The sequence below is a fragment of the Trachemys scripta genome, chromosome 1 (assembly GCF_013100865.1).
Source record: "Trachemys scripta elegans isolate TJP31775 chromosome 1, CAS_Tse_1.0, whole genome shotgun sequence".
Lineage (NCBI taxonomy): Eukaryota > Metazoa > Chordata > Testudines > Emydidae > Trachemys > Trachemys scripta.
In genome coordinates this window covers 208,742,471-208,770,294 of record NC_048298.1, presented here as the reverse complement: position 1 = coordinate 208,770,294, position 27,824 = coordinate 208,742,471, and the positions used below count along the sequence as shown (strand labels likewise).

Genomic DNA, 27,824 nt, shown 5'->3' with positions numbered 1-27,824 from the left:
AAGGGAGCCCATGTGGTGGTGAGTCTGGGGATTGCCTTAATCTGATCCTGATTCTGCCAATTTTACTCACATCGAATAGTCCCTTACTCCACCAGTAATCTCATTAAAACAAGTGGAATAGTGGCGGAAATGAGCATTACTCAGCTAGAGTAAAGTCTGCAGAACTGGGCTGAGTCTTAATAAACCAGAACTATCTGAAGTTAAATCATCCATCCTTGTATAGGCGTAGCAGGTGAATTACGTGTTGAATATGCATGAAGGAGCAAAACCACCATCCACTTGAGGTTCCATTCATTCTGCTAGTCCAATCATGTGGATTTTAGGTATTTGAATAGATTAAAAATCACAGCCATTTCCCAGCAGGGCTTTTCTCAGTAATTACCTCCCGGAGCCCACTCAGAAACGCTTTCAAAAGGAACACGATGCCTCCCGGCTTGATTTCCTCCTCCACCTCCTCCTGATGCATCAGCACCACCAGCAGCTCCTGCTACTTCCCCCTCCCCCCGAAAGAGGGGGTTTACCTTGCAACTAACCAGACGCTCGAGCAAAGCCGGCGCCTCGCGCTCAGAAGTTGGACTAGTGGAAACAGGTGCCCTGCGCGGCCGCCTCCCGCGCCTTTCGCTCGGGAGCGCTCCGGCTCCCACCTCTGCCGCCCCCTCGCCCCCAGCGCCGGCCGGCCCGGGCGGGGAGTGCGCGCGCGCTGCGCCGGGGACTGGAGCTGCGCGGGTGCAGCTCGCCCCACGCGCGTGAGATTTCGCCTTCCCCCGGCGGCTACTGCTGCTGCTGCCGCCTCGCGAAGCAGCATCTCCCCAGCGCGGAGCCGGGCCGCTTCGCCTTTTCCTTCAGCTATTTGCAGCTCGTCATTTCCGCCAGGCTCCCGGCCGTGCGGGAGAAAGAGACAAGCGTGGAGCTCGGGGAGCTGCCGTGAAGGCGGGGGAGACAGTGGCTGAGCCCCAGCCCCTTGGCCGCCTGCTCAGCCGCCCAGCCGCTCACGCCCTCTGCCTTCGGAGCAGTCCGGGGATCGCTTGGGAGCAGCGGGGGCGGGAGGCCCGAGGCGACTGAGCGTGCAGCAGCAGCAGCCGCCGCCTCCCCCTCCCCGCCGAGCCAGCAACATGAATTGAAACCCCGAGAGAGACGCAGAAGCAGAGCCAGCGAGCGGGAGAGGCGCGCGGGGCTTTGGTGGCGTCTCCTCCACCGGCGGGCTCGGGCGCTGAGGCTGGGCGGCGAGAGGCTTGGCGAGTACGGGGCTGTTGGAAAACCTACTACAGCAAAAAGCAACCTCGACCCTTCTCTCACCTGCCCCCCACCGCCACCACCTCCAGCTCCTCGGCTGCCCGGGAGGACAAGGGGAGTGGGTCCGCGCTTCTCCGCCCGCCAAAGAGGCGGCCAAGTCCCCGATGGCTCTCATCATGGAACCCGTGAGTAAATGGTCTCCGAGTCAAGTGGTGGACTGGATGAAAGGTAACTAGCGTGGCCAGGCTGTGTGGTATCCCCGGGGTCTCTGTCCCCCCCTCGCTGTGGGCTCGGCAGCATTCCCTGCATTTGTGTGTCCGAGCTGGTGTAATCTGGGTGTCACGCACGTTTGTTTTATGCTTTCTCCCCCCCCCCAGCGAACTGGTGCCGTGTGGTGCGATGGCTGAGAAATAACCTGCCCCCGGGTCCGCAGCCCGAGAGGGCAGGATCCGTGTCCCGCTCAGTCTGTTACACGGGAGACTTTAGCTGAACCTGGATGGACATTTCTTAGCGCCCTTCCGTGCCGCTGCCCCTCCGCCGGCAGGTGCTGCTGCTCTCGGTGGCCAGATGCCAGCTGTGGAGCTGGAGAGGCACCGAGCGGTACCGTCCCTCTGACCCTGCTGCTGCCCCGGTGTGCTCGGCCGGGGTCCCCGCACTCGGCCGCCACTCAGCGGGGCCGAGTCCGACGGGGCGCTGCTGGGAGAGAGCCTGGTCCATAGGAATCAAGTTCTCTCCGTCTCATCATCGTCGTCCCCTGTCATCAGGCAGGTATTTGATCCGCCACCGCCAGCCGCCTTCTTCCCCGCCCAGCCTCTTTCTTTCACTCCTGGAGCGGCCAGGGGATTTGCCTGGCCCGCGGGACCTGCCCTTCCCACCCCACCGCTCTGGAGGGGAGCGGTGGTTCATTGCTGCGTTACCCTTCACAACTCCTGTCGGCCAGCCCAGCCCGTCTGAGCGCGGGATCGCCAGAGCTGCCCCTGGTCCTCACACGCCGGTCCGGGTGGCTGGTTCTCAGTCGCTAGCGTGCTGGTTTCCGCTGTGGGGCGAGCGGCTTGGCGTGCTTGGCATTGCTGGGTGTGGGCGATTGGTTCCCTCTCCCTGTACCGCCAGAGCGATCGGCCGCCTCTAACCCTGGCTGCCGGTGGAGTATTTGCTTATAGGTGGCCGGTATATGGTGGCTGTACAGCCGGGGAGCGCAACAGTTCCCTTATCTCTCTCCCCGCAAAATTTCATCCACTTACATCAGTGGGGATGCTAGATCCTTCCAGTCTTTTAAGGCGTTTTCCCCGTTTTTATTGAGACTGAATGTCATTTGCACCCTTCTTTCCTCCTATATACGTTGTAAGACTGCCTGACGCCTCAATCCACTATCTTTGTAACGCGCATAGTCTTTGCCTGCTCAATTATTGTTGTATGGGAATGGAAGGAGAGTGGTTTAACATCCCCCCCCTCCCACCGAGATGTATTTCATACACTGTAATTCACATGCTTTAAGATTCAGTACCTATGTTCAGGAGGAAACCGGGTGGATTGTTTTAAAAATTAACTCCCAGCACTTGAGCATGAAAATGGATCTTTTTTTTTTTTTTTTTAAATAGCTTAGCTGGTCCAATTAAAAAAAAACACATTACATATTTGAGCTCAGGCTATTCTTGATAGAGGGGGTATGAAATGACTCATATAATAAAAGTTTAACATAATGTCTGATGTTAGTTAATAGAGATGACTATTTAAATGCATGCTTTAATCATTGTACTTTGTCTTCAGAGGATTAAAACTTTAAGCAAGATCTACCATATGAGAGAGATGTAAAATCAGTCCATTTTTAGTCAGGGGTTTCATTTCCTGTGAGCACCAAAAGCCTCCCTCCTTGAATGAAGCATTGGAAATCAATATCTTGTTATAAAATATATTTCACTGTATAAAACAACGCCTGTCTAAACCCTAGATGCTAGTAAAAGTTTTAAAAAGCTTTCTGATCATGATCTAAGATGTATTATTTACATTGACCTGGAACTCTTTATTGAACTGTATTTATTTACCCCACACCTCAAGCCCTTAAAAACAAATCTTATCCAGATAGGAATTGAGCTTTGACATGTTTTCATATTATTTTATATACAGATACAGTTTTAAAACTCTAATTTAAAAACCAGAATTTTTAGTATTTCTAATCTAGGCTGCAGCTGTGATTTGAATAACTCACATCTAGTATTATGTATCCTTTAATAAAGACAGCACAACTGGATGAATATGACTTTTGAACAACTGTTACATTGTGGGAGTTCTTCATAACATGTTGTGCCCTACTAATGTGACAGCGTCATCATCCTTAAAATTTGAGGCACATAGCATATGTTTTCAGTTATTCCACCCTGGCATTTATAGCCATAAATAGAGTTATAATGTTCAGTAACACTCACATTTCTTGCTGCTGCAGAAGTCCTCTCCATCCACAGAACTTAAAAACAAACAAAAAAACATGCATAACATGGTCATTCATCATCTAAGAAATTACAGAGTAACCAAATTTTACAAAGCTATTAAAACAGGCTGAAAGTTGTCAATATTGATAGTATGTACCTGGTAACTGTAAAATATTTTATGAGAAGTATTAATTTAAAAAAGTCCAATAAAAGTAAAATATTACAGAATATTTGGGAGCTTTCTCAATTGATGGCTTAGAATTCTCTTTGTAAACTTTCTCCACTATTGATTTTTAAACAAGCTATAGTCTCTCCCTTCTTGACTTAGTAGATTTAGGAAGAGTGGGTTTTTGCCTATTTTTAGCTATAACATATTTTCCAGTCCTGCCCTAGAAATGTAATAACATAAAAATTTTTTTTTTTAGAAAAAATGTGTTGGCAAGATGTAGCCATTATATATTTTTGCTGAAAATACTGCACCTATGTAAAATCAGTAATTAAAATAATATCAGCTTGTTTATGATTAGTCTAAAATGATCTAGTATTCAAAATTATATCCCTATTTAAATACTTGTAGCCTGAAACCTGTGTCTAGAGATCACTGTATCATCTGTCTGAAAAAAACAATATATGCAAGCTTATAAAAGAAACATGGTTAACACAAATTATGCTTGAATTTTACGTTGCAAAACTTGATTTTAAATGTATCTAAACTCAGAATTTAGTTTGGCTTTAGTTGATCTTGTCTACATTTACCGGAGGATTGATGCTGCAGCGGTCAATTTAGTGGGTCTAGTGAAGACCTGCTAAATCGACCACCAATCGCTCTCCCGTCGAGAAGAGTAAGGGGAGTCAACAGGAGAGCGTCTCCCGTTGACATCGCGTAGTGTGGACCCCGTGGTAAGTAGATCTAAGCTACATTGATTTGACTTACACTATTTACGTAACTCAAATTACATAGCTTAGATTGACTTTCCCCTTTAGTGTAGACAAGGCCTTAGCAATGAAACTGCAGTAGCAGAGCAAGTAATACTGATGACATACTTAAAAGTTTTAAAGTAATGTTAAATTGTTCTTAATCTTTGTAGGAATGAAATTAAAATTCAGATTACTCAAGGAGGTGGCAGTGAAATAATTTCCTTAAAAAAGGATAGAATGGCCTCTTGAGCGTTAATACTAAAGGAATGTAGGAAACAATTGTGGGGTTTTCTAGTGCATGGAAGTGTGGAGATTGAAGGGGTGGTGATATTGCCAAGTTATGCAAGTAACCTAATCCTCAATGAACAGACATACAGCACTTCTAACCTTCCCTTTCTTTCTTTTTGTACTTGGCACCCAAGGTGAAAGCTCACGTTCATTGCATCTCATTATAAAAGAAGCCTCAACATTTGACTAGAACTCTCTGAACAGAAAAATGTAAATAAATTACATAATTTTATAACTCTTTGGTTTAGAAATTAGAAACATAAATAGTGGTGTGGTGTACTGTAATTGCTGAATAATGACATGCGAACAATTGGAAATACTGTAATGGAAAAGGTTAAGTGGAGGTGGTCACAATGACTTCACCCCCATCGTTATTGTTCTAAAGTATTGCAGTCTTTTACAAATTATCTGATGGTAGCATTTGATATCCACTTCAATCACTTTTTGTTTTCCTAATGCTTTTAAACATTTATTTCTAACAGTATTACAAAAAAAAAGTCTCAAGTAAATAGCGTATTCATATGGTTAATAGATACTAATTTGTATCTATAAAAAGATAAAGAAATAAAATGTGTAATTAGTACATCTGTCTTATTTCATTAGAACTTCAGTGGAACGCTGAGGAAAATGCATTAAAGATCTTCATAATAATGGAGATCAGTCCTCGTTTGCATCCATTGCACGGAATCTTTGTTATTAGAAATCAAGTGCTCTATGAATGTTTTTTAAAAATTGGGTTATTTTGTTAAACTGTAAACACTGAACTTGGTTATAACAGCTTGCTTTCCATAGGTGTTCAATTATAGAATGTGTCTGCTAAGGGTAGATCTCTCAGCTTTTAGTGTTCAAAGCACAAAATCTTTTTTAAAAAAGAAAAAAAATTCCTACTGATTACTATCATCTGGAAGGTGTGTGTGTGAGGAATGCAACACTTCAGATGATTGCTTTTGGTATTTATGTGATGATAATCTTACTGGTATAAATTGAACACTTGCAATAAATGGCCCAGCCTGGAATTATTTTTTCAGGCAAAAGAGGGGCATTTTGCTGGAGTAAGGACTAAAGGATTGAGCTCTATATTAAAAATGGAGATAAACTAATGTAAGTAAAGCATTATAAGCTCAGAAGTAATATATCTAGACTTCAGGAGGAGATCTAGGTGTGCAAGGAATAGGAATGAAGTCCATGGATATTTCATTGGATAAAAATCTCTTAAAGTAAGATTTTAAACTTCTAATAATTCCAATATACACAATGTGGCCCAATAGTTTTCAAATGATCTATGGATTCCAGTAAAGAAATGGACATAGTGGTTAGAGAATTGGCTTAGTGCTTAGTTGGTCAACATTCAAATGACCAGTGAGAATCTATAAAAGTGGAAGAATCCATGTACGCTAGTCACAACTCACAATTAAAAAAGGACAAAATGCATTCAGCTTGTGTCAGCATAGATATTTTGCAAACTTTAAAATTAACCCATCTACAATAACTTAACTGACATGGAGCTGTCAGATCAGCAGCAGGATTGGCTTTTTTTCTGTCTCGGACATACAGTATGTTATCTTGTATGGTGAGGTTGGAAGAAAGGAATATTTTAATGTCTTAAAACTGCCTTTTTTTTTTTTTTTTTTTTTTTTGCTTTTTCACATGTTTAATGACTATTCTTAAAGGCCCTTCATGGATCACTGAACTAATTTGATGTCAATCAACTCCTCTGCCTTTTCCTATGAGGACATATGTGGATTTCACTGAGGAATTGTGAGACATTGACATATTCCATGGATGATTCTTATTGGGAGTCATGGTATGCACTTCTTCGAGAAGTGGAGCTGTCAGACACACTTCAGATTTTTGAAGCATTGGGGAAATGCTGAGGACAAGATTTATGATTACTCTCCAAATACCAAGATGCACTTTGCAGGGTCTTATATTTTTATTAACTACATCCCTTGTAAGAATATTTATAATAGCTGTAGTTTGCTGACAATAGCTTGATTTACTGTGGTTGATATGGTGACTCATTAGTTTTCAAAAAGTGCTAGTTAATTTTAATCTTATGCTCCCAGCCTCTGTCCCCCAAAAAGGATGCCATGCTGGGGAAAAAGTTAATCAGTTTTGAAAGGCTAAATTAAACCATCTAATGAAGCTTATATCTTTGTTAACTGTACCCTGTGATATTTTACCAAATGAGCTAGCTTAATATCAAAAGAGAACACAGTAGATTAAGATTACCATGTAGCTTTGCTTGTAATAAACAGAAACTGAAATCTGATGTGTTGAGTTTCTCTCATGGCTTTTAATGCTATATTTTTTCCATCCATAATATCTTTTTTAAAGCAGTGCATGTTGGGGGACAAGTAGCATGGAAGTGCTAACAAAATAAAAGCAGAAAGTAATTAAGATTCTTAATTTTACTGTGTTTAATATTAAACACTGTTAATTTCCTCAGAATAATATCTTTTTTCAAGGTAGGTAGAGTACTATGTAGGTTCCTGTGTGTATATTTCAGATGAGACATCAATACTGAGTCCCTGTCTATCCTGCATAAAGAGAAATTCCATAGCCCTTTTCATAAGAGCATGGGTTTGTTCTGGTATCATCACCCTTCCCTCCTGACAGCAATGCTTTAATTGACAGATGGCTTCCATCCCTGGGGTGGCTGCTTTATTTCAGTGATATGTTTTATGCTTAAGAATCACCCAGCACTCCTGGCACAAGAAATTGCAGGCCTGTATGGAAATTTCCTGAAATGGCTCTGGTCTTTCCTTTCAGACCAATCCAGAGTGGTGTTATGGGCAACTTTTCTGCCAAATCTAGAGCCCTCTCCTGCAGAGTTCCACAGGTTTAATCCTTCATCTCATTATTCAAAATCTATCCAAAGGCCTTTGGGAAGGTTGTTTAGACAGCATGGGGTGAAGTGCCAGCAGTACAGAGAACCAGCTCTTTACCTCATATCTCCCAGCTTTCTCGATACTTGGCACCCCGAGGAAAAGCAATCTCTAAATTTGAACTTAGAGAAGACTGATAGAAAGAGAGACACTCTTTTAAGAACGGTCTGCATTTTTAGGATTTCTTTAGCTTTAGGGATCTTTTAGAATCTTCCTTGTATTTGGATGTCCATATAGCCATAGTGGCAAAAAATATGCCCCATCCTAGTGAACGCAGATATGGCTATGTTGAAACACACATTTGTGACCTCCAGGCTTGGTCATTACAACTGGTTGTGGCTAGGAATGAAGCCCCACATTCTGAAAATACTCTAATTGGCAAAAATGCAGCTACTGTCTGCTTAGCAACGGCATTCGCTGTGCACATACTACCGAAGTTTCCTCTGCACTAGCTTTCCACTAAATGTGGAGTCAGCTCAGTTAAAGGTCTCTGTCCTGATATTCAAATGTCTCCGTGGAACTGGCCTAGGTGCCTGAGAAAGATCACTTATCCCTCTGTGCCCATTACCTGCAATGACAGCTACTTTCTACTGGAACAATGAAACTGTCATGCAATAATGGGGTGGGGCTCATGAGTGAAAGAGAGAGAACTTTCACAGGAGCTGAACAGAGAATATGGAATTCATTCTTATAAGCACTGAGAACCACAGATATGGTCACTTTCACAACTTCTTGCAAAACTCATTTTTGGACTTGGCTTTCCCTGAATAAAGTTCCTCTGACCTGCAACACATTAGTAAATCAAAACACAGTAAAATTATAATTTAATCAAACTATCTGCTATAATGCTGATAATATCTGTGTCCCCTCCCCCTTTGACTCACCCACCAGTATGGCACCATTTCCACGTCCTGCCCCTGCAGCCGTGGTTTTCCCTGGGGAGGAAGTCACAAAGTTTTTACCCTTGCCTCTTCTATGTTAGGGGGTGGTGAAGGAGACTTACAGACACACAGAAACCAATCTGGTCCATAGACAAGCCTTTCAATATTACCTCCTTCCAAATGTCCTCCAATGGTTTATTAGGTTAAAATTTGCTTTTTGCTCTTTGGCTTAAAAAGTTTTGAGCTTTTGTATGTAATGCCATTTTTATATGAACAAATGTTTACATTAGAGTCTACTGTTGTCAGCCTTTCTTTTTGTATTATAATAGATTATTCATAATCCACTTGCAAAACATGTTCAACAGAAATAATTGTAATCTCCCTGTTTTTTTTTTTTCTGGAAATAAAGCTGCCTATGTAAAAGGTATGAAACATACACATGATCTGCAATCTTCTATTCATTGGTGAGACTGTGTAGGTAGTCCAAGCATTGCACAACAGTGAAAAATGGTCATTGCTAATTGTCCTGTGTGGAACAGGTCAGACTTTTACATGGTGTTAGCATTAAAATATAAAGTTTCTTTCAGAATAACAAATTGAAATTTTGCCAGATCAGAGGGTGCATACAAAACTCCATTCACTTTTGAAGTGATGCCAGTAGACTTTAAAGCATAACAAGGAAAGCTGTTTCTGAAAAACAATGAAATAAGGCTGTACTTCAGACTTTTTATTATGAGGAACCATTGAATGTTTTTTCTTTCTTAGAACTTTGATACCATTCTGAATTTTTTATTAATGCAAATTTCAGAATAACAATGAGTTGTTTCCTACAGTATAGTGAAAAGGCTAATCTTCTTTAGTTTAATTTAGTATATCAAATTTCATTTTAAAAGGATTCCATTTTTAAAACTGCAGTGAAGGATCGTCACTGAAAGTTACATATTTTACCTTGTCTTTTCTTTCTGTGAGCATCTCTTCAATATTTTTGCTCATCCTTATGACATTATGATTTTTAATAACATTGATAGCAGTCACTTAAATCAGTTATGGTGATCTATTCAGATATATTAGTCAGAGGCTGAGATGCTTTAAGTGCCATGGTTTATGAGCCGAAACCAAAACTTGAGTTGAAATTAATATATGCGACAATGCTTAAAAGTCCCTCGGTTGGGTAACATTGTCTTTGCTATGGCAATCAGCCACTTTGCAAATAATTAATAAAAAACATATTTTAAACATAACATAAAGCACATACATTAGGTAAGCTGTTAATCTTCTAGGTAGATAGTCTTAATGGATGAGGCAATTTTGTTCAACGTGAAAGTAAATGTGTTAATTGCAGTGGCCTTTTAATATTGCCTGTTGCACCTTTATTTTGTTTGAACATATTGTTCTGTTTCTAAAACATCTGTTGATTTAAACATAGCCTCACAATATGTTTTCTCAAGTGATTTCCACAACGGTTATATGCTATGTTCATAGCTGTGCTAGGTTCTGATCTTTCATAGTTATTTTGGATTTTGTTACACAGTACAGCATGTCACTTAAGCCAAACAATTTACAAATGGGGATGGAGCATTCTTGACAGGCTTACTATTTGATGGTGGCAATCTTGCAGAATGTAGAAGTAATGTGAACCATATCAGTTTTTTATATTAGAGTTTAGAAATGTCTATTTTATAGGAATTTTGGCAGTATGCTTTCTAATATTAGTTCACTAATAATGAATTGTACATGTTCACTGTGTAAATTCCCAAATGCTGAGTGCTCCAAACTTTGTGTCTGCTTCCAAGATCCACCGATCATTACCAAATCTCAGTGACATCCCGTTGGCATTGTGGATGTTAGTCTGTATGTCTCAGTGATGGACATTTTATTGAGTGCAGTTCTGCTCCCACTGAATCCATGAATGTTTTTGTTATTGATTTCCAAGGAAGCAAGCAAGACTACTGTTTTTGTGAGAGAGTTCTTCATTTTCAGACATACGTCTGATTGTATGTAGCCAGGAGGAAAGTAAAATGTATCACAAGAAGAGATGTCTGCAGCTGGTTCTTCAAATTTTGACTACGTATGCATTTTTTTTTTTTTAAGAGACAAGGTGGGTGAGGTAATATCTTTTACTCGACCAACTTCTGTCCCTTACAATCTGTGTTAACTGCTTATGCTGTGCAGTCTGGTCCATCTTGTATTTATTTGTGACACAGAGTACATTTCCCAGACCTGAAGAAAAAGCACGAAAGCTTGTCTCTGTCACCAACAGAAGTTGTCTAATAAAAGCTATTACCTCACTTGTCTCTCTGATATGCTGGGACCAACATGGCTATGGTTACAGCTACACTGCATACATTTTAAAAGACATTTTTGTTTTAATTAATGTTGGGATTATCACCTCAACTAAAGCTTTAATCAGGTTAATTTTAGCTTTAGAACTAAAATGTATTAGGCCCAAATCAAGGAACTGTACTAGTATGGTACTTATTAGTCAAACTGAATCCTCTTAGTTGTGTTTTTTTTTTTAAAGGAAAACTATCACAGCCAAAAGTTGATGGATAACAAGAAAAACACAGTAGACCATGTCTCAAAATGCCTGGTTTTTGTTTTAAAAAGATATCATAAGATTGTTGAATTAATTTTAAATATTCAAAAAGCTACATTCAGGATATTTCACAGTATCCTGTTGCTTTCTTCATTCTTCTGTTCTTCAGATTCACTTTTTTTCCCCCCCTTTTCAAGGGAGAGTTTGAGACTGGTATTTGTTCAGTTGTAATTTGCAAAAAAAAAAAAAAAAAAAAAAAAGGAAAAGATTTTTTTGGCCCAGATACATCACTGTGTCGAAGCTGTGCTCAGCTGTAGAGGAGAAGGGCAGCCTTAGGAAGCTGGGTTCCATTCCCTGCTCCTTGGCATTCCAGCCCCAGGGAGCCTGTTCTAACTTGCTCCGCTGGTGTAAGTAAGTAGGACCAACAGGGGGGCCTGCTGTAACATCTGCTGCAGCTGGGCTGCTGAGGGCATGGAGTAGGATGACCAGATAGCAAGTGTGAAAAATTGGGACGAGAGGTGTGTGTGGGGGGTAATAGGTGCCTATATAAGAAAAAAGCCCCAAATATCAGGACTGTCCCTATAAAATCAGGACATCTGGTCACCCTAGCATGGAGCCACTTTCTGGAGCTTCCACTTCCCACTGTGGGCCTTATGCCAGTGGGGGATAAGGTGTTGTGAAGCTCTGGTCTACCACACTCCTTCATCTCAACCCTGGAATGCCCTGACCCACATCCCACCCTCCCCATACAGCAGGGTTAGGAGGATGGCTAGAGGTGAAGAAGGGAAGCCCTAACCTTCCACCCCAGCGGGTTCCCCTACACCAGTGGTTCTCAAACTTTAGCAACCTGAGGACCCACATTTTGATTTAAAATTTTTTGCGGACCCCCACACTCCTCACTCAGCCCCAGGCCCTGCCCCCACTCCGTCCCTTCCCTGAAGGCCGCACCACTTCCCTCCCCCACTCCACCCATGCCCATCTTCTTCCCCACCTCTTTCTGCCCCCTGCCCCAGGCTCTCCCCGCTCCTCCCCCTCCCTCTCAGTGCCTCCTGCATGCCACTGAACAGCTGTTCCCCGGCATGCAGGAGGCACTGGGAGGGAGGGCGTAGAGGCTCAGGAGGGAGGGAGGGGGAGGAATTGATCAGTGGGGCCCACGGACCCCTGGAGTACCCTCGTGGACCTGCAGGGGTCTGTGAACCCCAGTTTGAGAAATGCTATCCTATATAAAGGGAATTCTCCACTGCTTTTTTAAGTCCTTAATGGGCCAGAGAATCCAGCCCTTTATGTTCTGTCTGCCTTCACAGAACATACTCTTTGAAAATAAGTATGGGCCTGGTCCTGGCAGGTGCTAAGCACCCTCAACTCATGTTTACTTCAGTGGGAGTTGAGGAAGCTCAGCACTTCACAGAGAGTGTCCAACATCCTTGCAGTATTGGGTTTTACGTAATTAACCTCTGCTACCGTACCATATGGCAGTAATTTCCAAGTAAACTGTTAATTAATATAAAAGAGCGCACCAGATTACTCTGTAGTTAAGCTGTATACTACTGAAGTAGGTTATTCTAATACCATGGGTTGCCATGTGCTGCATATTCATCTTATTCCTCTATGTTTAAGCTAAGTAGATTGGCTTCATAAAGTAAAATAGTAAATCTACTAAGAACTTATTCAGACTTTAAATTAAAGTTTCAATGTTGTAATGTAAATAAATGATTTGAATGATTTAGCAGCTGCACCTATTGAAGTCATTGGCAAAGCTCTCATTGGCTTCAGTGATATCCTGACATCCAGGTGCTTTCAGGGTCGGTTTAAGGGGTGGGCGAGCAGGCACTCATCCTGGGCACAACTTCCACTGAGCACCGTACCTCTGGACTTTCCCCCCCCAATTTGATTGGCTGGCCCTCCCCACTCTCCCCGCACTGATTGGCTGACTGTTTTCTTGCTTGGATGCTGGGAGTGCATGTGTTGGAGGGTGTGTTGCTGAAAACATTTTTCATCCTGGCCTGCAAAACAGCTAGAGCAACATAGGCAGAGCAGATTTCTGAATAAGGTTCTTTAGGAAATGCATATGAAACTTATTAGCCATCTTCAGATTTTGGATGCCATACAAAATCACCTGCTAGTATTTTACTGATTTCTAGCCACAGATCCTCTAGACTGGAGATCAGATCTATTAAGATTACTAGCTAGGCTGTCTCAAAAGGTCTCAGTTCATGCAGTGAGGGTCACACAAAGTAAGACTTTAAAATGCAAAACTCTTACAACTTAAGATAGACAGTAATATTGATTATTCATTTTATTTTTACTCTAACATGATTAACAAGTCAACAATTGCTACAGTTGTCAATGAGCTATTTTAAAATAGGTCCTTCTCTCCTCACCCCTCCCTTTCACCCTGATAATCTGTATGCAGTTAATAAAGCTGAACAAAATCTGCACCCATGCCATCTAGTGCTGTGATCCCGTCATTGAGGTCAGGCCAGATAAGTTTTTTCGATGAGAGATTTCTGCGGGATAGGAAAAGTTGTAGGACTGTGTTGGTGATTCACTAGGTGGCATTCTTCCCTCTGAGTCTGTATTGAATCCATTCCCCTGCATGGTGGTAAAATGCAATGCTGCCGAATAGACTATCTTTTAGTAAGATGCTAAACAGAAGTCCTGACCATCCTTGGCACTTCTCGTAAATGTAGAAAAGTAGAAATGTTAAACATGGTGCTCTGATTATATTCTGCATAATTAAATTATCCTTGCGGTTTCTATGAATAGAGTATCTTGCACTACTATCTTAAATTGTTGTGTAGTAAATTGCTGGTTGCTGTTAAACAGTTGCCATTTTTATCCAGTGGTAAGGTTTATTTGGTGGATGAAGAGATTCCTCTGTTTAGTTCATGCTGTAGAAACTTAAAATATTGTTGTATTAAAGTATTTGGAGTGAAATATTTGTTCTCCTTGTTTAATGCTATTTTTTTAGAGGGGTAGCCATGTTAGTCTGTATCAGCAAAAACAATGAGGAGTCTTTGTGGCACCTTAGAGACTAATAAATCTGTTAGTCTCAAGGTGCCACAAGGACTTCTCATTGTTTTTACTATTTTTTAAATGATGGTGGGGGAGCACTATATACATACAATCAACTTAGCACAAGTTTATTCAAGAAATGATAAATATTATCTATTAAACTATTGAAAATATATTTTTCTCCAATATGGCTTGCCCTATATAGATCTAAAAACAAATATTAAACTTCTTCTTTGTGTAGTAGTATATGTGGCAATGATGGGAGTTGAAAGACAGGAGTAGAGTACAGTAAATAAGTGAATTCTTGTTTCTTAAGTTGCTGTGCTACCAACTTTGATTGGCTTCTAGATTTGTTGCTACTTTCATTTATTGTGGACTGTTCTCTTCAGAAAATAATAGGCTTGTGTACATTAGTCCCAGTTAAATAAAGAAATATTTTTAGACATATCGGTAGTTTCAAAACAAATACTATGACAACAACAATTTCCCTTTTAATTTCCTGAACTCCTTGTATGTACATTTGTGCTGTCCTAACCATGGTTATCTTCAGAAAGTTCTCTGTAGTTTTGGCATGAGTGAGAGGGTGTTTGGGACAATATAGGTATTGCGTATGTGCTCTCTGTTCCTCTAAAATAACAGGTGCAGTTGTATCTGTGCATAAATGAAGTTTGCTTGGGAGAGTAAAAAGTACTTGGTTTCAGTCCAGTAGAAGTTAGTTATACCTCTGCATGTAGTGCAGGCTTCAAATGATCCATTTGTTGTGGGACGCATACAAAGACAAGCATGAGCTCTTTTATGTGAATTCATGAGAACAAATGTCAAATGGAATGGATAAACCTGCATTCAGCTGGCCCAAAAACCAAACACCCTTCTTTGAAATCTAATCTCTCGTAGGAAAGGTCCTGAAGGAGGAGAAAACACTGATGATCACTAGAAAGGACATCTGCTGCTCTGTTTCTTAAGTGAAGTTAGTTCCCAAGGTCTTTTTTAAGTTATTACATTATTACAAGAAATTAGTTAACAGATGTGCAGCAGCACGTACACTCATCTAAAAAAATCATAGCATCAGCAAAAATGGTTCTTCAACTTGGATAAATGTTTTGGGAGGAGATGGTGGGGGGGAGGGGAGAAAAATCAAGAAAGTTGCTATTTGATATAATGCAGTAAATTAGCCCTTTTGGCTCTCCAATAGTACTTGCATTTAAGAAGACCTAGATTTAATATGGTGGTAGGGCATATATGTTTTTGTATTGCAAATGGTGTGAATTCATGCTAAGTGCATTTGAAGTGTTTCAATGAAGCATAGTATGAAGATTGTGCAAGCTGGCCCACTCTTCCTAATACTTTGCGAAGACAGCAGCGCTGAATGATAGTTTTCAATAGATATGAAGTTGAATGGTATGAATGGACCCTTTCCAATTTCTGACTGCTAGTATGAATGGTATCTATTTCACTGTCAGTAATCTCAATACTGTGCATATCCAGAGTAGTAACATTTGGCTTCCTGTTTCAAGGATTTCTTTCTTCCATTGTAATCTTTTATTCTTGGACTGTGCAGCAAAATAACACTTAATAGAGTGGGTTGGATCACTTTTGACTAAATGTTTTTTCATCTAAGATTAAACATTTTGTGGAGATGTATCTATTTCAAGAAAGTTTTTATTGGGAAGGTAGACTCTTTAATCACAGAGAAAGGGGTTTGATTCCGGTTTCTTTCTGACTTTTCATTCCAATTGCTCAACATTGCTTTAAGCATACGATTTAGCAAATTGTGTATTAGGGTAATATCTGCATATGCATGCAAGTTATCATGAAACCACAGTAAACAACTCTACAAAAGAAAACAAAGCTTCTGTAATCATGAAACTTTCAGTTATCATCCTGAAATTAGTGTTTTCCCTAAATTGTTGTTTGTTAGCACCAGAGTTCATAATAATTCTCTTGGTTTAGATGAGGCTGCTGGAAGAGTCATGCCAGTGCTGTTAAGGTGTGCAATTTGTCACCTTGTTTGAAACATTAGCATTTGGAAATTCACTTACAATTGCAGTAATTACAAGAGTATTTTAAATGACAATGAAACATTTTGGGCAAAAGAAAATTTTTCTTTGCTGTAAAAATATATCCAATTTAGCATCTAATGTTCACTATAAGATAGCAGGTAGTGTTTGGTAAGGAACATGAGGTTAGATTCTATACAACTTCTAAAATGCTGAAAGTCAGGATATGGTAGTCTCATCAGTGAGTTTTTTTTATTTTGACATTCAGTCTTGGTTAATAAAAAATTATTTCTATCTTCACTTATTTCAGCCTCAATTAATTTTTTGTCCTCTGCATCCAAGCTATTCTATATCAGATTACCGTAAACTAAAGCGAACTGTGGAGTTGCAAGTTCTGTCACAGCTTTGGAAGCAGATGATACTGATGGCCTCTGAATGAGTAAGCCTGGATAAGTTGGATGAAAAAATGATAACAATGCAGCAATCTGACCCATGGGTTGCTGGCAGTGTTTTTGAGGTAGAATGTGATTCCTGTGATGGCATACAATAGATGGAACCCTGTGCATCTGAATTATGACAAATTCTGGTTCAGAGGCTTGATTCTGCAAGATGCTGTGCCATGAGCTCTGATTGTCTTCCTAACAATGTGAGTTCAAGGCACTCCGCACTTTGCAAGGTCAGGCACTTGGTGCATAATAGAATAACTGAAAATTTCATTTAGAAATGAGACAGTTTTAAATGTACTGACTGAGGAAAGAGATTAGGTAACTAAAAGGAATCTTTCTTACTCAAAATACAGATGACCAATAAAATAGAATAACAATAAAATCCTGGTCCAGTCTTTTATTAATATTTAATAAAAAAAAGTAAAACAATGCCCAACCTGAAAAAGGTATGAACATTTGCTTTTTAATATACTGGAATATAATAGCTCGTTGCAACTGAAAATAATATTATTGTGGACTGTGTTGAGAAGGCAGATTATTTTTATCTCTCATTTCAAATGAAAAATTAGTATTCTCATAACTTTACATACATACAAGTTTCAGCTCAATTAAATTGTCTTGGTTTCAATAACTAAGACAGAATTAAATAACATTTGCTGTTCCTAGCAGTTATTATATCTTGAGACATCTCTGATTTTTTTTACACTCCTATTATATTAGTCAACTTCATACATGTCAATAACTAAGTCTACCTTTTACATATGCATGGAGGATGCTGTGTTCCACTGTTAATTAAAACTAGAAATTCTAATCATATGCTCTGTTTTGTATTGAAAGTACTGCCTTGGCAGAATTTCATATTGGTAAATCTTACAAAATCAAAATTTTTGTCATATTGGAAGAATTGCAATGAGACTATGGACTTCTAAAAGAACTGATTGCTGTGTATCAGAGTTTGCTGTAGAATTCTCAAGTTCAAGACACACCAGCAATTAAAAATATCCATATACTGCAAATTCTGGAATGAAAGTGGCTTCCAAATAAGTGAGGTTTTAAAAAAATCAATATTGCAGTCTCCTAATATTATCATTGCAGTATATAGGTACATTTACATTATCATAGTTTAGTTAGCACTTTAAAATACTTATGAAGTAGCCAGCACAGTTGTTTAGCTGTACAGAGGTGATACATAGTTCCTTCATGTAATCATGCTCTCTAAGGATCTTTGACTTCCCCTTAAAGTTACTGTAATGGAGCAGATGGGAAGCTGGAGTTCAGAGGGAGCTTGTAAGACCAACTTAAAAACTATTGCATGCCTTTTTATTAGTGCCATTTCACTGTTGCATATGTGATTTTTGTTTTTAATTTTCTCTGTGTTTTTCTCTGTGCTTAATCCAGTTGCTTTGTCTAGTAAAAATAATTTTGTTTTTTAACTCTTTATAGACGTCATTAAACTTTAAAATATTTCATTTGAATTCCATTCAGAATTAAATGTTCATATAAATTAGAATAAGTTATTAAAGATTTAAATGTTCATAATGCCAAATGTTCAAATGTTCACATGCCAGTTTTTGAAATGAAGTCATACTGGTGAGGAGCTAGAAAGTAATAAGCTTAATAAGGTTTTAAAGGTGTGTTGCAAAACATTAGCCCCTGTAAAGCGTGTAAGATGGTAACAATATACAGTATTTCAGTTGTTTTCCTCTAATGGATCCATCTTTAGTTCTATGATGAACTGGGGCTACGTGTGTACAGTTTAGGATTTCTTATCATGAGTGCTTATAGATAAGGCCCTATCAAATTCACGGCATTAAAAATGCGTCCCGGACCATGAAATCTGGTCTTTTGTATGCTTTTATTCTATACTATACAGATTTCACAGGGGGAGACCAGCGTTTCTCAGATTGGGGGTCCTGTCTCAAAAGGGATTTGCAGGGGGGGTTCAAAGGTTATTTTGGGGGGGTCATGGTAGTGCCACCCTTACTTCTGTGCTGTTTTCAGAGCCGGGATGGCTTTTGGCTGGGCACCCAGCTCTGAAGACAACACCCCGCCAGCAGCAATGCAGAAGTAAGGGTGGCAATACCATATCATGCCATCCTTACTTATGTGCTGCTGCTGGCAGTGGCTCTGCCTTCAGAGCTGGGCTCCCGGCCAGCAGCTGCCTCTCTCCAGCTGCCCAGCTCTGAAGGCAGCGCCGCTGCCAGCAGCAATGCAGAAATAAGGGTGGCAGTACCACAATCCCCCTACAATAACCTTGCAACCCCTCACACAACTCCTTTTTGGGTCGGGACCCCTACAATTATACCACCATGAAATTTCAGATTTAAATAGCTGAAATAATGAAATTTACAATTTTTAAAATCCTATGACCATGAAATTGACCAAAATGGACCATGAATTTGGTAAAGCCCTACTTATAGATATGTGGAGTCACCATTACTGACCGGTCCTGTCGCAGGATGGTACACCCCCGAATGATACAGTGGGGTGATGGTTAGGACTCAACATCCATATTCTGGTGCAAACATGTGGGAACAATGGATGAGCTGTATCCACAGAAAATAATTTTAGTTCAACTCCCCCTGATGGGAGGAGGGAAGGAAGGGTGTGGGAGGATGGGGCTCAGCGGGGGGAAGGAGAGTTTGAGTATGTAGGGCTCAGTGGGGGAACTATGTACTGAGGGAGTGGGACTTGGTGGGATGGGGCCCTACCTATAAGCACTCATGATAAGAATTCCTAAACTGTATACATACAGCCCCAGTTCATCACAGAACTAAAGATAGATCCATTAGAGCAGGGGTAGGTAACCTATGGCACATGTGCCGAAGGCGGCACGTGAGCTGATTTTCAGTGGCACTCATACTGCCCAGGTCCTGGCCACTGGTCTGGGGGGCTCTGCATTTTAATTTAATTTTAAATGAAGCTTCTTAAACATTTTAAAAACCTTATTTACTTTACATACAACAATAGTTTAGTTATATATTATAGACTTATAGAAAGAGATCTTCTAAAAACGTTAAAATGTATTACTGGCACGCGAAACCTTAAATTAGAGTGAATAAATGAAGACTCGGCACACCACTTCTGAAAGGTTGCTGACCCCTGCATTAGAGGAAAACAATTGAAATATATTGTTACCCTCTTACGCTCTTTATGGGGCTAATGTGGGGGTCTGGTTGCGGGTGGTTGGGCTCAGTGGGGTGGGGGTTCGGGTAAGGGGGGCTTGTTGGGGTCATCCAGGTATGGGGAGAGGGCTCATTTTGGGGGAGGGGGTTGATGGGCCGGCTTAATGGGGGAGTCCCAGCTGCTGCTGAGAAGATGCTGCATGCTGAGCTCCCCCTTCCCTACCTTTCTCTCCATCCCCCTTCCCCATCCTATTCTCCTTTCCCACTGCCTCTTCCCAATCCCATACCACTTCCCCTCCTCACTGTCTCCTGTCCCCTCCCCTCCCCTTTCTTCTCCCCACTGTTCCGTGCCCTTCTCCACCTTCCTTCCCCACTGCCTCTTCCCTCCCCCTTGCCCCATTTCTCCTGCCCCGCCCTACCACGGGCACTCACCCTTGTACAGAAAACAGGAAGGCTCCCAGCACACAGAAGGGAAGCATGACCAACACTAGGACCCAGAAGGCAGCATCCAGCTGCAGAGTCAGCAGTAGGAGCTAAATCATCCTTCAGCTGGGCAGCTTTGCACTTGCAGAAATGGGGGGCAGAGGTGCATGCCCCCCGTGCCTTGCCTGTGTTTGGGGAGCAATGCTCCCCCCAGACGACATCCATGGGTGTCCCCAGGCCTGCTGCTCTGGGCACCAGAAACCATGTGGGCACATGACTGCTTTTGTGGCTTCCCTTTGCTTCCCCGTCATTTTCTGCAGGGAAGCAAATAAATCTGCAGCGGGATCTGAATTCTGTGCCCATGCAGTGTTGCAGAATTCCCCCAGTAGATATGATAGAGAGATTTAGACATTGCTAAGGAACAAATATTTCAATACATTAAAAAACTAAACTGTTTTGGAAAACAGAAATTGCTTTATAATCTCTTCAGTCATGTGGTAGATTTTGAAGGAACATCCAAATGCTGCATGAGATAGTGGTATAGGTGTGACTTTCGCCAATGTATATTGCTATGGAGTACAGTACCACTGGAGGTACCATTTTTTTGCTCACATACAATTTAGGTCCTAATTACTCTTGGATATTAAAGACCCTGTAACTCAGGGATCGGCAACCTTTGGCCTGCGGCCCGTGAGGGTGAGCCCCCTGGCAGGCCAGGCTGGTTTGTTTACCTGCTGCGTCCGCAGGTTCGGCCTATCGTGGCTCCCACTGGCTATGGTTCTCCGCTCCAGACCAATGTGGGATGTGCTGGCTGCTGCTTCCCACAGCCCACATTGGCCTGGAGCGGCGAACCGCAGCCGGTGGGAGCCGCGATCAGCCGAACATGTGGACGCGACAGGTAAACAAACAGGCCCAGCCCGCCAGGGGGCTTACCCTGGCGGGCTGCGTGCCATAGGTTGCCAATCCCTGCTGTAACTCCTTTTGGAAGAGTAAGGGTGTTAGACCTGGAGTTTTAAACAAACTCCAATTTGGGTAATACTGTACTTTTTGCTACTGAATATTTCCCTTTATACATAATGTGTTTCTCATATCCTCTCATGTAAGGTTGCTATGTATTTCACCCCAGAATTGGCAGCATTCTCGTGATGGGCGAAGTGAATTCCTCATTTTGTATTATGCTGAAAGAAAATGCTCAGAGTTCTCGGCTCTAAAACTTTGTATATAAAAGATTATCATCTTTAGATGCACTGAAAGTGTTCCTAATTGCCTACCTTCCTTTTTATTCAAAAGAAGCTTTTCTAATAAGTTCTTTATACGGCTATCTAATTAAAAAATCTCCATTATATTATTCTACATATATCTTGTTTGGTATGAAAAATTATATTCTCCTTGGCAGATTTATTTCTTGTTGATGTTAGTTTAATTGGACTCCACTGTACCGAATTTGTATAAACTAAGAAATAATAAGGCATTAAAACATTTTATACATTTGAAAATACAAAAGCCAGTAATAATAATAGAGAGCATTTTCAGTGTTCTTTGTTATAAGAGACCATTAGTTCCACATGCATAAGTGGCTCCGCCTTATGGCAAGGCTAAGTTGAGGGAAATTTTAGTTTGATACATTTAAACCTAGGAATTTTTTTAAATAAAGATAATTATAACTCACAATGTGCCTTAACTAGCAACATTTCTAAAAGCTGTCAGACTGGAAAAATGTTTTTTTAGTGAAGAGGCAAAACTGTTCTTTCCCAAGTGCTCCATGTCAGGTGCAGCCCTTTTGAATTGTTTTAAGTTATTATGCTGTTCCAGCCACCACTTCACTTGTTGCACTTTTATTATTCAGAACTGATTTAAGTGTGCATTGGAGAAGCTTGAGCACTGGCAGGGCACTTTTCCTTTTTACAACTCATCTGGAGCCTTGGCACTCCAGGTAACACTGTTCATCACTAGAAGAGGCTACCTGGCTGTCAGAATGAAGGGTAGCCATATACATATTTGATGGAAGGGAAATGTCAAAATGTTGAATGGACTAATTAGAACATTTTGTTGACATTGGCATCTTCCTGTGGAACAACTTTGATGTTTTGGTGAACCCCATATTTTATCTGGCACATATTTGTTTGAAAAATGTCAACGAGCTATAATGTACTCTTATCTTTATATTTCCAGGTGCCATTTTCCCCTTTTCATTTATAGTACCCTGATCAGGACCTCATGCTTTCTACTGAAGTTGGCCCAGAATCCAGAATGCTATTGCAAAATCCAATATTCCTCTAAAATATGTAGGAATGGGAGTTTTAAAAAGCACTCAGCATTGACCTAAGTATGCATTTAGTGAAGTCAATTAAATTTTTTCCCATTAACATCAGTGAGAAGAGAGTTAGGCCAGTGCTAAGTGTTTTCAGAAAATCCCACCCAAACATTCTTTCCCTTATGCTTGTGAAGATTGTATTGGTTTATGCTTGGTTGGCTTAGTCTACTTGAATCTCCAAACAGCCCAAAATTAGTAAAAAGTAAAGTTGAGAACGGGCACATTTACCTCAACGAGAGATTACATTTGAAACTTGATGATCAGTTAAAATGTCAGCATTAACTACTTTGCTGCTGTTTGAGACAGAAACTGTTTTATGTGTATGTTAAGTGCTTAGCACTATGGCCCTGATAATTCTGGATGGGATCTTTGAACACTATTGGAATATAAAATATTAATGTTTAGCCAAAACATCAGCATACTTATTTATTGTGCCTGGACTGTGAAAACAGTGAGATGGTTGATTGCTGTCAAAAGTTGCTGGTACAGGTAATCAGAAGATCAGGCTTCATTCTTCCTCCCAGATAAATCTCAAACCCCTTTCTCCTGTGGTCCCAACTGAAAGGGGAACTGGAGGCATATTCCTTCTCCAGTACCAAAAGCTGCAATTGTGGCTTGAGCACCAAAACCCCCATACTTCTTTCTGCCCAGCTATCAAAATCTCCAGCTCTCTCCTGACAACTTCTTGCTGTTCTGTTACGTGTAGAGACACAAATCTGCAACATGCTGAAAACAGAAAATTTGAGTAAAACGAATTGATAAATATTCTAACACTGAAACTCCTATTGAGTTTATTAGTATTTATATTTAATAAATAATCTTAGTGTACGAAGATAAAATATGTTGAGGCTCCATTGTGTGAAGTACTGTATGAACATTATAACAAGTGTCTCTAGCTTAAAGAGCTTGCAGTCTAAAAGACAAGACAGAAAAGATAGATGAGACAAACATGCAGCCGGGGTGATAAATGGGGGAGGATGGGTAACAAAAATAAAAGGTGTGCACATTTCTTGGCAAAGAAGAAGTCATGGAAACTTGCCACCTGCTTAGTTGTTATCCTGGGTTTAATATGAGAGAAAACACTTATTCATAATTAATGTATTCTGGATGTACACTTTGGGACCCCACTGTGTTATGTGTCATATGGATATGTTGTAAAAGATAGTCTCTTATGATCTTGATTAAGGCAGTGCATAACAGATGGGTGAAATCAATAGAGGGAGGAAGAGACGGTAAGAGTAATAAGTGTTTTCCCCCCATAGGTGAGCTTTGTGAACAATTGATAGTCATGGAGTACCACTAGATATAAGATATCGTCACTTGATATAAATTGGAGTAGATCCATTGGGTTCTGATTTAATGTTTGTTCATGGAGACAAATTTGTACTGATGAAACATAAACCTGTTTCAGAAATCATGTAAAGCTATAATAAAAATTTATGTGTCCCTCAGAACTTAATATGATGCACCACACTCATCTGGAGGAGAAATGGGGCTTCTAGCTACTGAATTTATATTTCTTTTGCTGCAGAGTGCACAGGGCTTGAAAACATGAGTTTTATGAAGTTTTTATAATATTGCCCCTTTTTGACCTGAGTGAAATCAAAATTTGGGGTCATGGGGACGTTCCAGTTGGAAGTGGAAATTGATGGTGTCTGGTATTTTCTTTGCCATTTATGTGCATGTAATGTACAAACTCCTGTGTCTCTGAATACATATAGCAGGAAACAGGTTCTTTTGCTCACAGCACCAAGAACACTCTTTTTTGGCCTGCACTCATGAGCCAAAACCCCTTTTCAGGGTCAAACACCATGCGTTCAGCTGCTCCTTCTGGCTGCCTGCCTGTTTCTGTGTCTCTCCCAGATTTTGTCTCTGTGTTGGGTTGTATATACGTGCGCCCCCCTGCTCCCCCCCATGCTGCAAAACCCTCTGTCTACTCAGTCCAAACTCCTGGGCGGGTTCACAATCTCCTTTTGTCATAGTTGAGGGGCTTCTAATTAATTTATACTGACATTTATGATAATTGAAGGATGCATTCACACCCAATCTCAAAGAAGTTTGTGATGCAAGCGGTCACCAATACCTTTGAGCATAACCATATATAACTGTGGGTATGTCTACACTACGGGATTAATCCGAATTTATATAATTCGAATTTTGGAAACAGATTGTATAAAGTCGACTGTGTGCGGCCACACTAAGCACATTAATTCGGCAGTGTGCGTCTATGTACCGGGGCTAGCGTCGATTTCCGGAGCGTTGCACTGTGGGTAGCTATCCCATAGCTATCCCATAGTTCCCGCAGTCTCCTCTGCCCACTGGAATTCTGGATTGAGATCCCAATGCCTGAGAGGGTCAAAAACATTGTTGCGGGTGGTTCTGGATAATCCTCCCCCCCTCTCCAGGGAAGCAACGGCAGACAACCGTTTCGCGCCTTTTTCCTGGGTGAACAGTGCAGACGCCATACCACGGCAAGCATGGAGCCCACTCAGCTCAAGACAGCAGTCATGAACATTGTAAACACCTCGCGCGTTATCGTACAGTTTATGCTAAACCAGAACCTGCAAAACCAGGCGGCGAGGAGTAGGCTACGGCAGCGCGGCAGCGATAGTGATGAGGACATGGACATGGAATTCTATCAAACTGCGGGCCCCGGTGCTTTGGAGATCATGCTATTAATGGGGCAGGTTATAGCCATGGAATGCCGATTCTGGGCCCGGGAAACAAGCACAGACTGGTGGCACCGCATAGTGTTGCAGATGTGGGACGATTACCAGTGGCTGCAAAACTTTCACATGCGTAAGGGCACTTTCTTGGAACTTTGTGACTTGCTTTCCCCTGCCCTGAAGCGCCAGAATACCAAGATGAGAGTAGCCCTCACAGTTGAGAAGCGAGTGGCGATAGCCCTGTGGAAGCTTGCATCGCCAGACAGCTACCAGTCAGTCGGGAATCAATTTGGAGTGGGCAAATCTACTGTGGGGGCTGCTGTGATGCAAGTAGCCAAAGCAATCACTGAGCTGCTGCTACAAAAGGTAGTGACTCTGGGAAATGTACAGGTCATAGTGGATAGCTTTGCTGCAATGGGATTCCCTAACTGTGGTGGGGCGATAGATGGAACCCATATCCCTATCTTGGCACGGAGCACCAGGGGACCCAGTACATAAACCACAAGGGGTACTCTTCAATGGCGCTGCAAGCACTTGTGGATCACAAGGGACGTTTCACCAACATCAACGTGGGCTGGCCGGGAAGGGTTCATGACGCTTGCGTCTTCAGGAACACTAATCTGTTTAAATGGCTACAGCAAGGGACTTACTTCCCGGACCAGAAAATAACCATTGGGGATGTTGAAATGCCTATAGTCATCTTTGGGGATCCAGCCTACCCCTTAATGCCATGGCTCATGAAGCCATATACAGGCAGCCTGGACAGGAGTCAGGAGCTGTTTAACTACAGGCTGAGCAAGTGCAGAATGGTGGTAGAATGTGCATTTGGCCGTTTAAAAGGTCACTGGCGCTCGTTACTGACTCGGTCAGACCTCAGCCAAACCAATATTCCCATTGTTATTGCTGCCTGCTGTGTGCTCCACAATCTCTGTGAGAGTAAGGGGGGGACCTTTATGGCGGGGTGGGAGGCTGGGGCAAATCGCCTGGCTGCTGATTATGCGCAGCCAGACATCAGGGCTATTAGAAGATCACACCAGGAAGCGCTGCGCATCAGAGAAGCTTTAAAAACCAGTTTCATGACTGGCCAGGCTATGGTGTGAAAGTTCTGTTTGTTGAAAACCCGCCCCCTTGATTGACTCATTCCCTGTAAGCAAACCACCCTCCCCCCTTAAATCACAGCTTGCTTTTAAAGGAAATAAAGTCCCTATAATTTAAAAATCATATATTCTTTATTAATTGGTTATAAACCTAGGGAGAGAATCGACAAGGTAACCTGGGTGAGGTTTGGGAGGAGGATAGGAGGGAAGTAAAAGGCCACTGAAAAAATTCAATATAATGACAGCTTTTTGGTTGGGCTGTCCACTGGGGTGGAGTGGGAGGGTGCACGGAGTCTCTCCCCTCTACCCCTCCACGTTCTTACGCGTCTGGGTGAGGAGGATATGAAACATGGTGAGGGGAGAGGGAGGTTATACAGAGGCTGCAGCGGCAATCTGTTATCCTGCTGCCGTTCCTGAAGCTCCACCAGACGCCGGAGCATGTCCATTTGATCACGCAGCAGCCCCAGCATTGCAGCCTGCCACCTCTCATCTCGAGCGTCCCTCATGACTTCACGTTCACTGGCATCTTTCCTGTATTTAGATACCGTGTCCTTCCACTCATTCAAATGAGCTCTTTCATTGCGGGTGCATTCCATTATTTCTGAGAACATCTTGTCTCACGTCCTCTTTCTCTGCTGTCTTATCTGAGATAGCCTTCGGGGCGGAGGAGGGAGGCTTGAAAAATTTGCAGCTGCTGGAGGGATGAAAAAAAGGAGAGAAGTTTTTAGAATGATACATTTTACAGAACAATGCTTATACTCTTTCATGGTGAACAACACTATTCACATTACATAGCACATGTGATTTCAGTACAAGGTCGCATTTTCCATCTTAATATTGAGTGCCTGTGGCTTTGGTGTTAGAGATTACAGACGCAGGTCCGGGCAACAGAATTCAGCTTGCATGCGGCCATGGTAAACCATTGTCTTTCGGCTTCTGCGCCCTCCTTTCCCACATACCAAGCAAAGCCCGTTGAGTGCTGCGGTTTTCCTGTTAACCTTCAGCAGCAGAAACCAAACTAACCCCCTCCCCCCCATCCAATTCTCTGGGATGATCGCTTTATCCCTCCCCGCATCGCGTGGCTGGTATCAGGGAAGATCCCTGCTAGCCAAAGGTGAAAAGCTCAGCGCCAATTCCCCCCCACCCCCACGCTTGGCTAACTGCAGGAAAGGATTTCTTTTCAGCCACAGGCAAACAGCCCAGTAGGAACAGCCACCTCTGTCCCCTTAATTAAATTCCCGTATTTCAACCAGGTTACCATGAGCGATATCACTCTCCTGAGGATTACACAGCGAGATAAAGAATGGATGTTGCTTGAATGCCAGCAAACACTGGGACCATACGCTGCCAGGCTTTGTCATGCAATGATACCAGATTACTTGCTACTAGCATGGCGTGGTCGTGTCCTACCATGGAGGACGGAATAAGGCTGCACTGCCCAGAAACCTTCTGCAAAGGCTTTTGGAGGACCTGCAGGAGAGCTTCATGGAGATGTCCCTGGAGGATTTCCGCTCCATCCCCAGACACATTAACAGACTTTTCCAGTAGCTGTACTGGCCGCGAATGCATCC

General features: G+C 41.9%; 1 protein-coding gene across 4 annotated transcripts in view; it reads left to right on the top strand.

The window, feature by feature from the left end:
* Positions 1–419: 419 nt before the first annotated feature.
* Positions 420–27,824, top strand: part of CNKSR2 (connector enhancer of kinase suppressor of Ras 2) — a 363,733-nt gene continuing 336,328 nt past the window's right edge. For all 4 annotated transcript variants that reach the window (XM_034755470.1, XM_034755460.1, XM_034755453.1 and 1 more), the window contains exon 1: positions 420–1,461. In XM_034755470.1, coding sequence (XP_034611361.1) covers positions 1,398–1,461 — 64 coding nt within the window. In that variant the 5' untranslated portion in view covers positions 420–1,397. The remainder of the gene's footprint in view (positions 1,462–27,824) is intronic.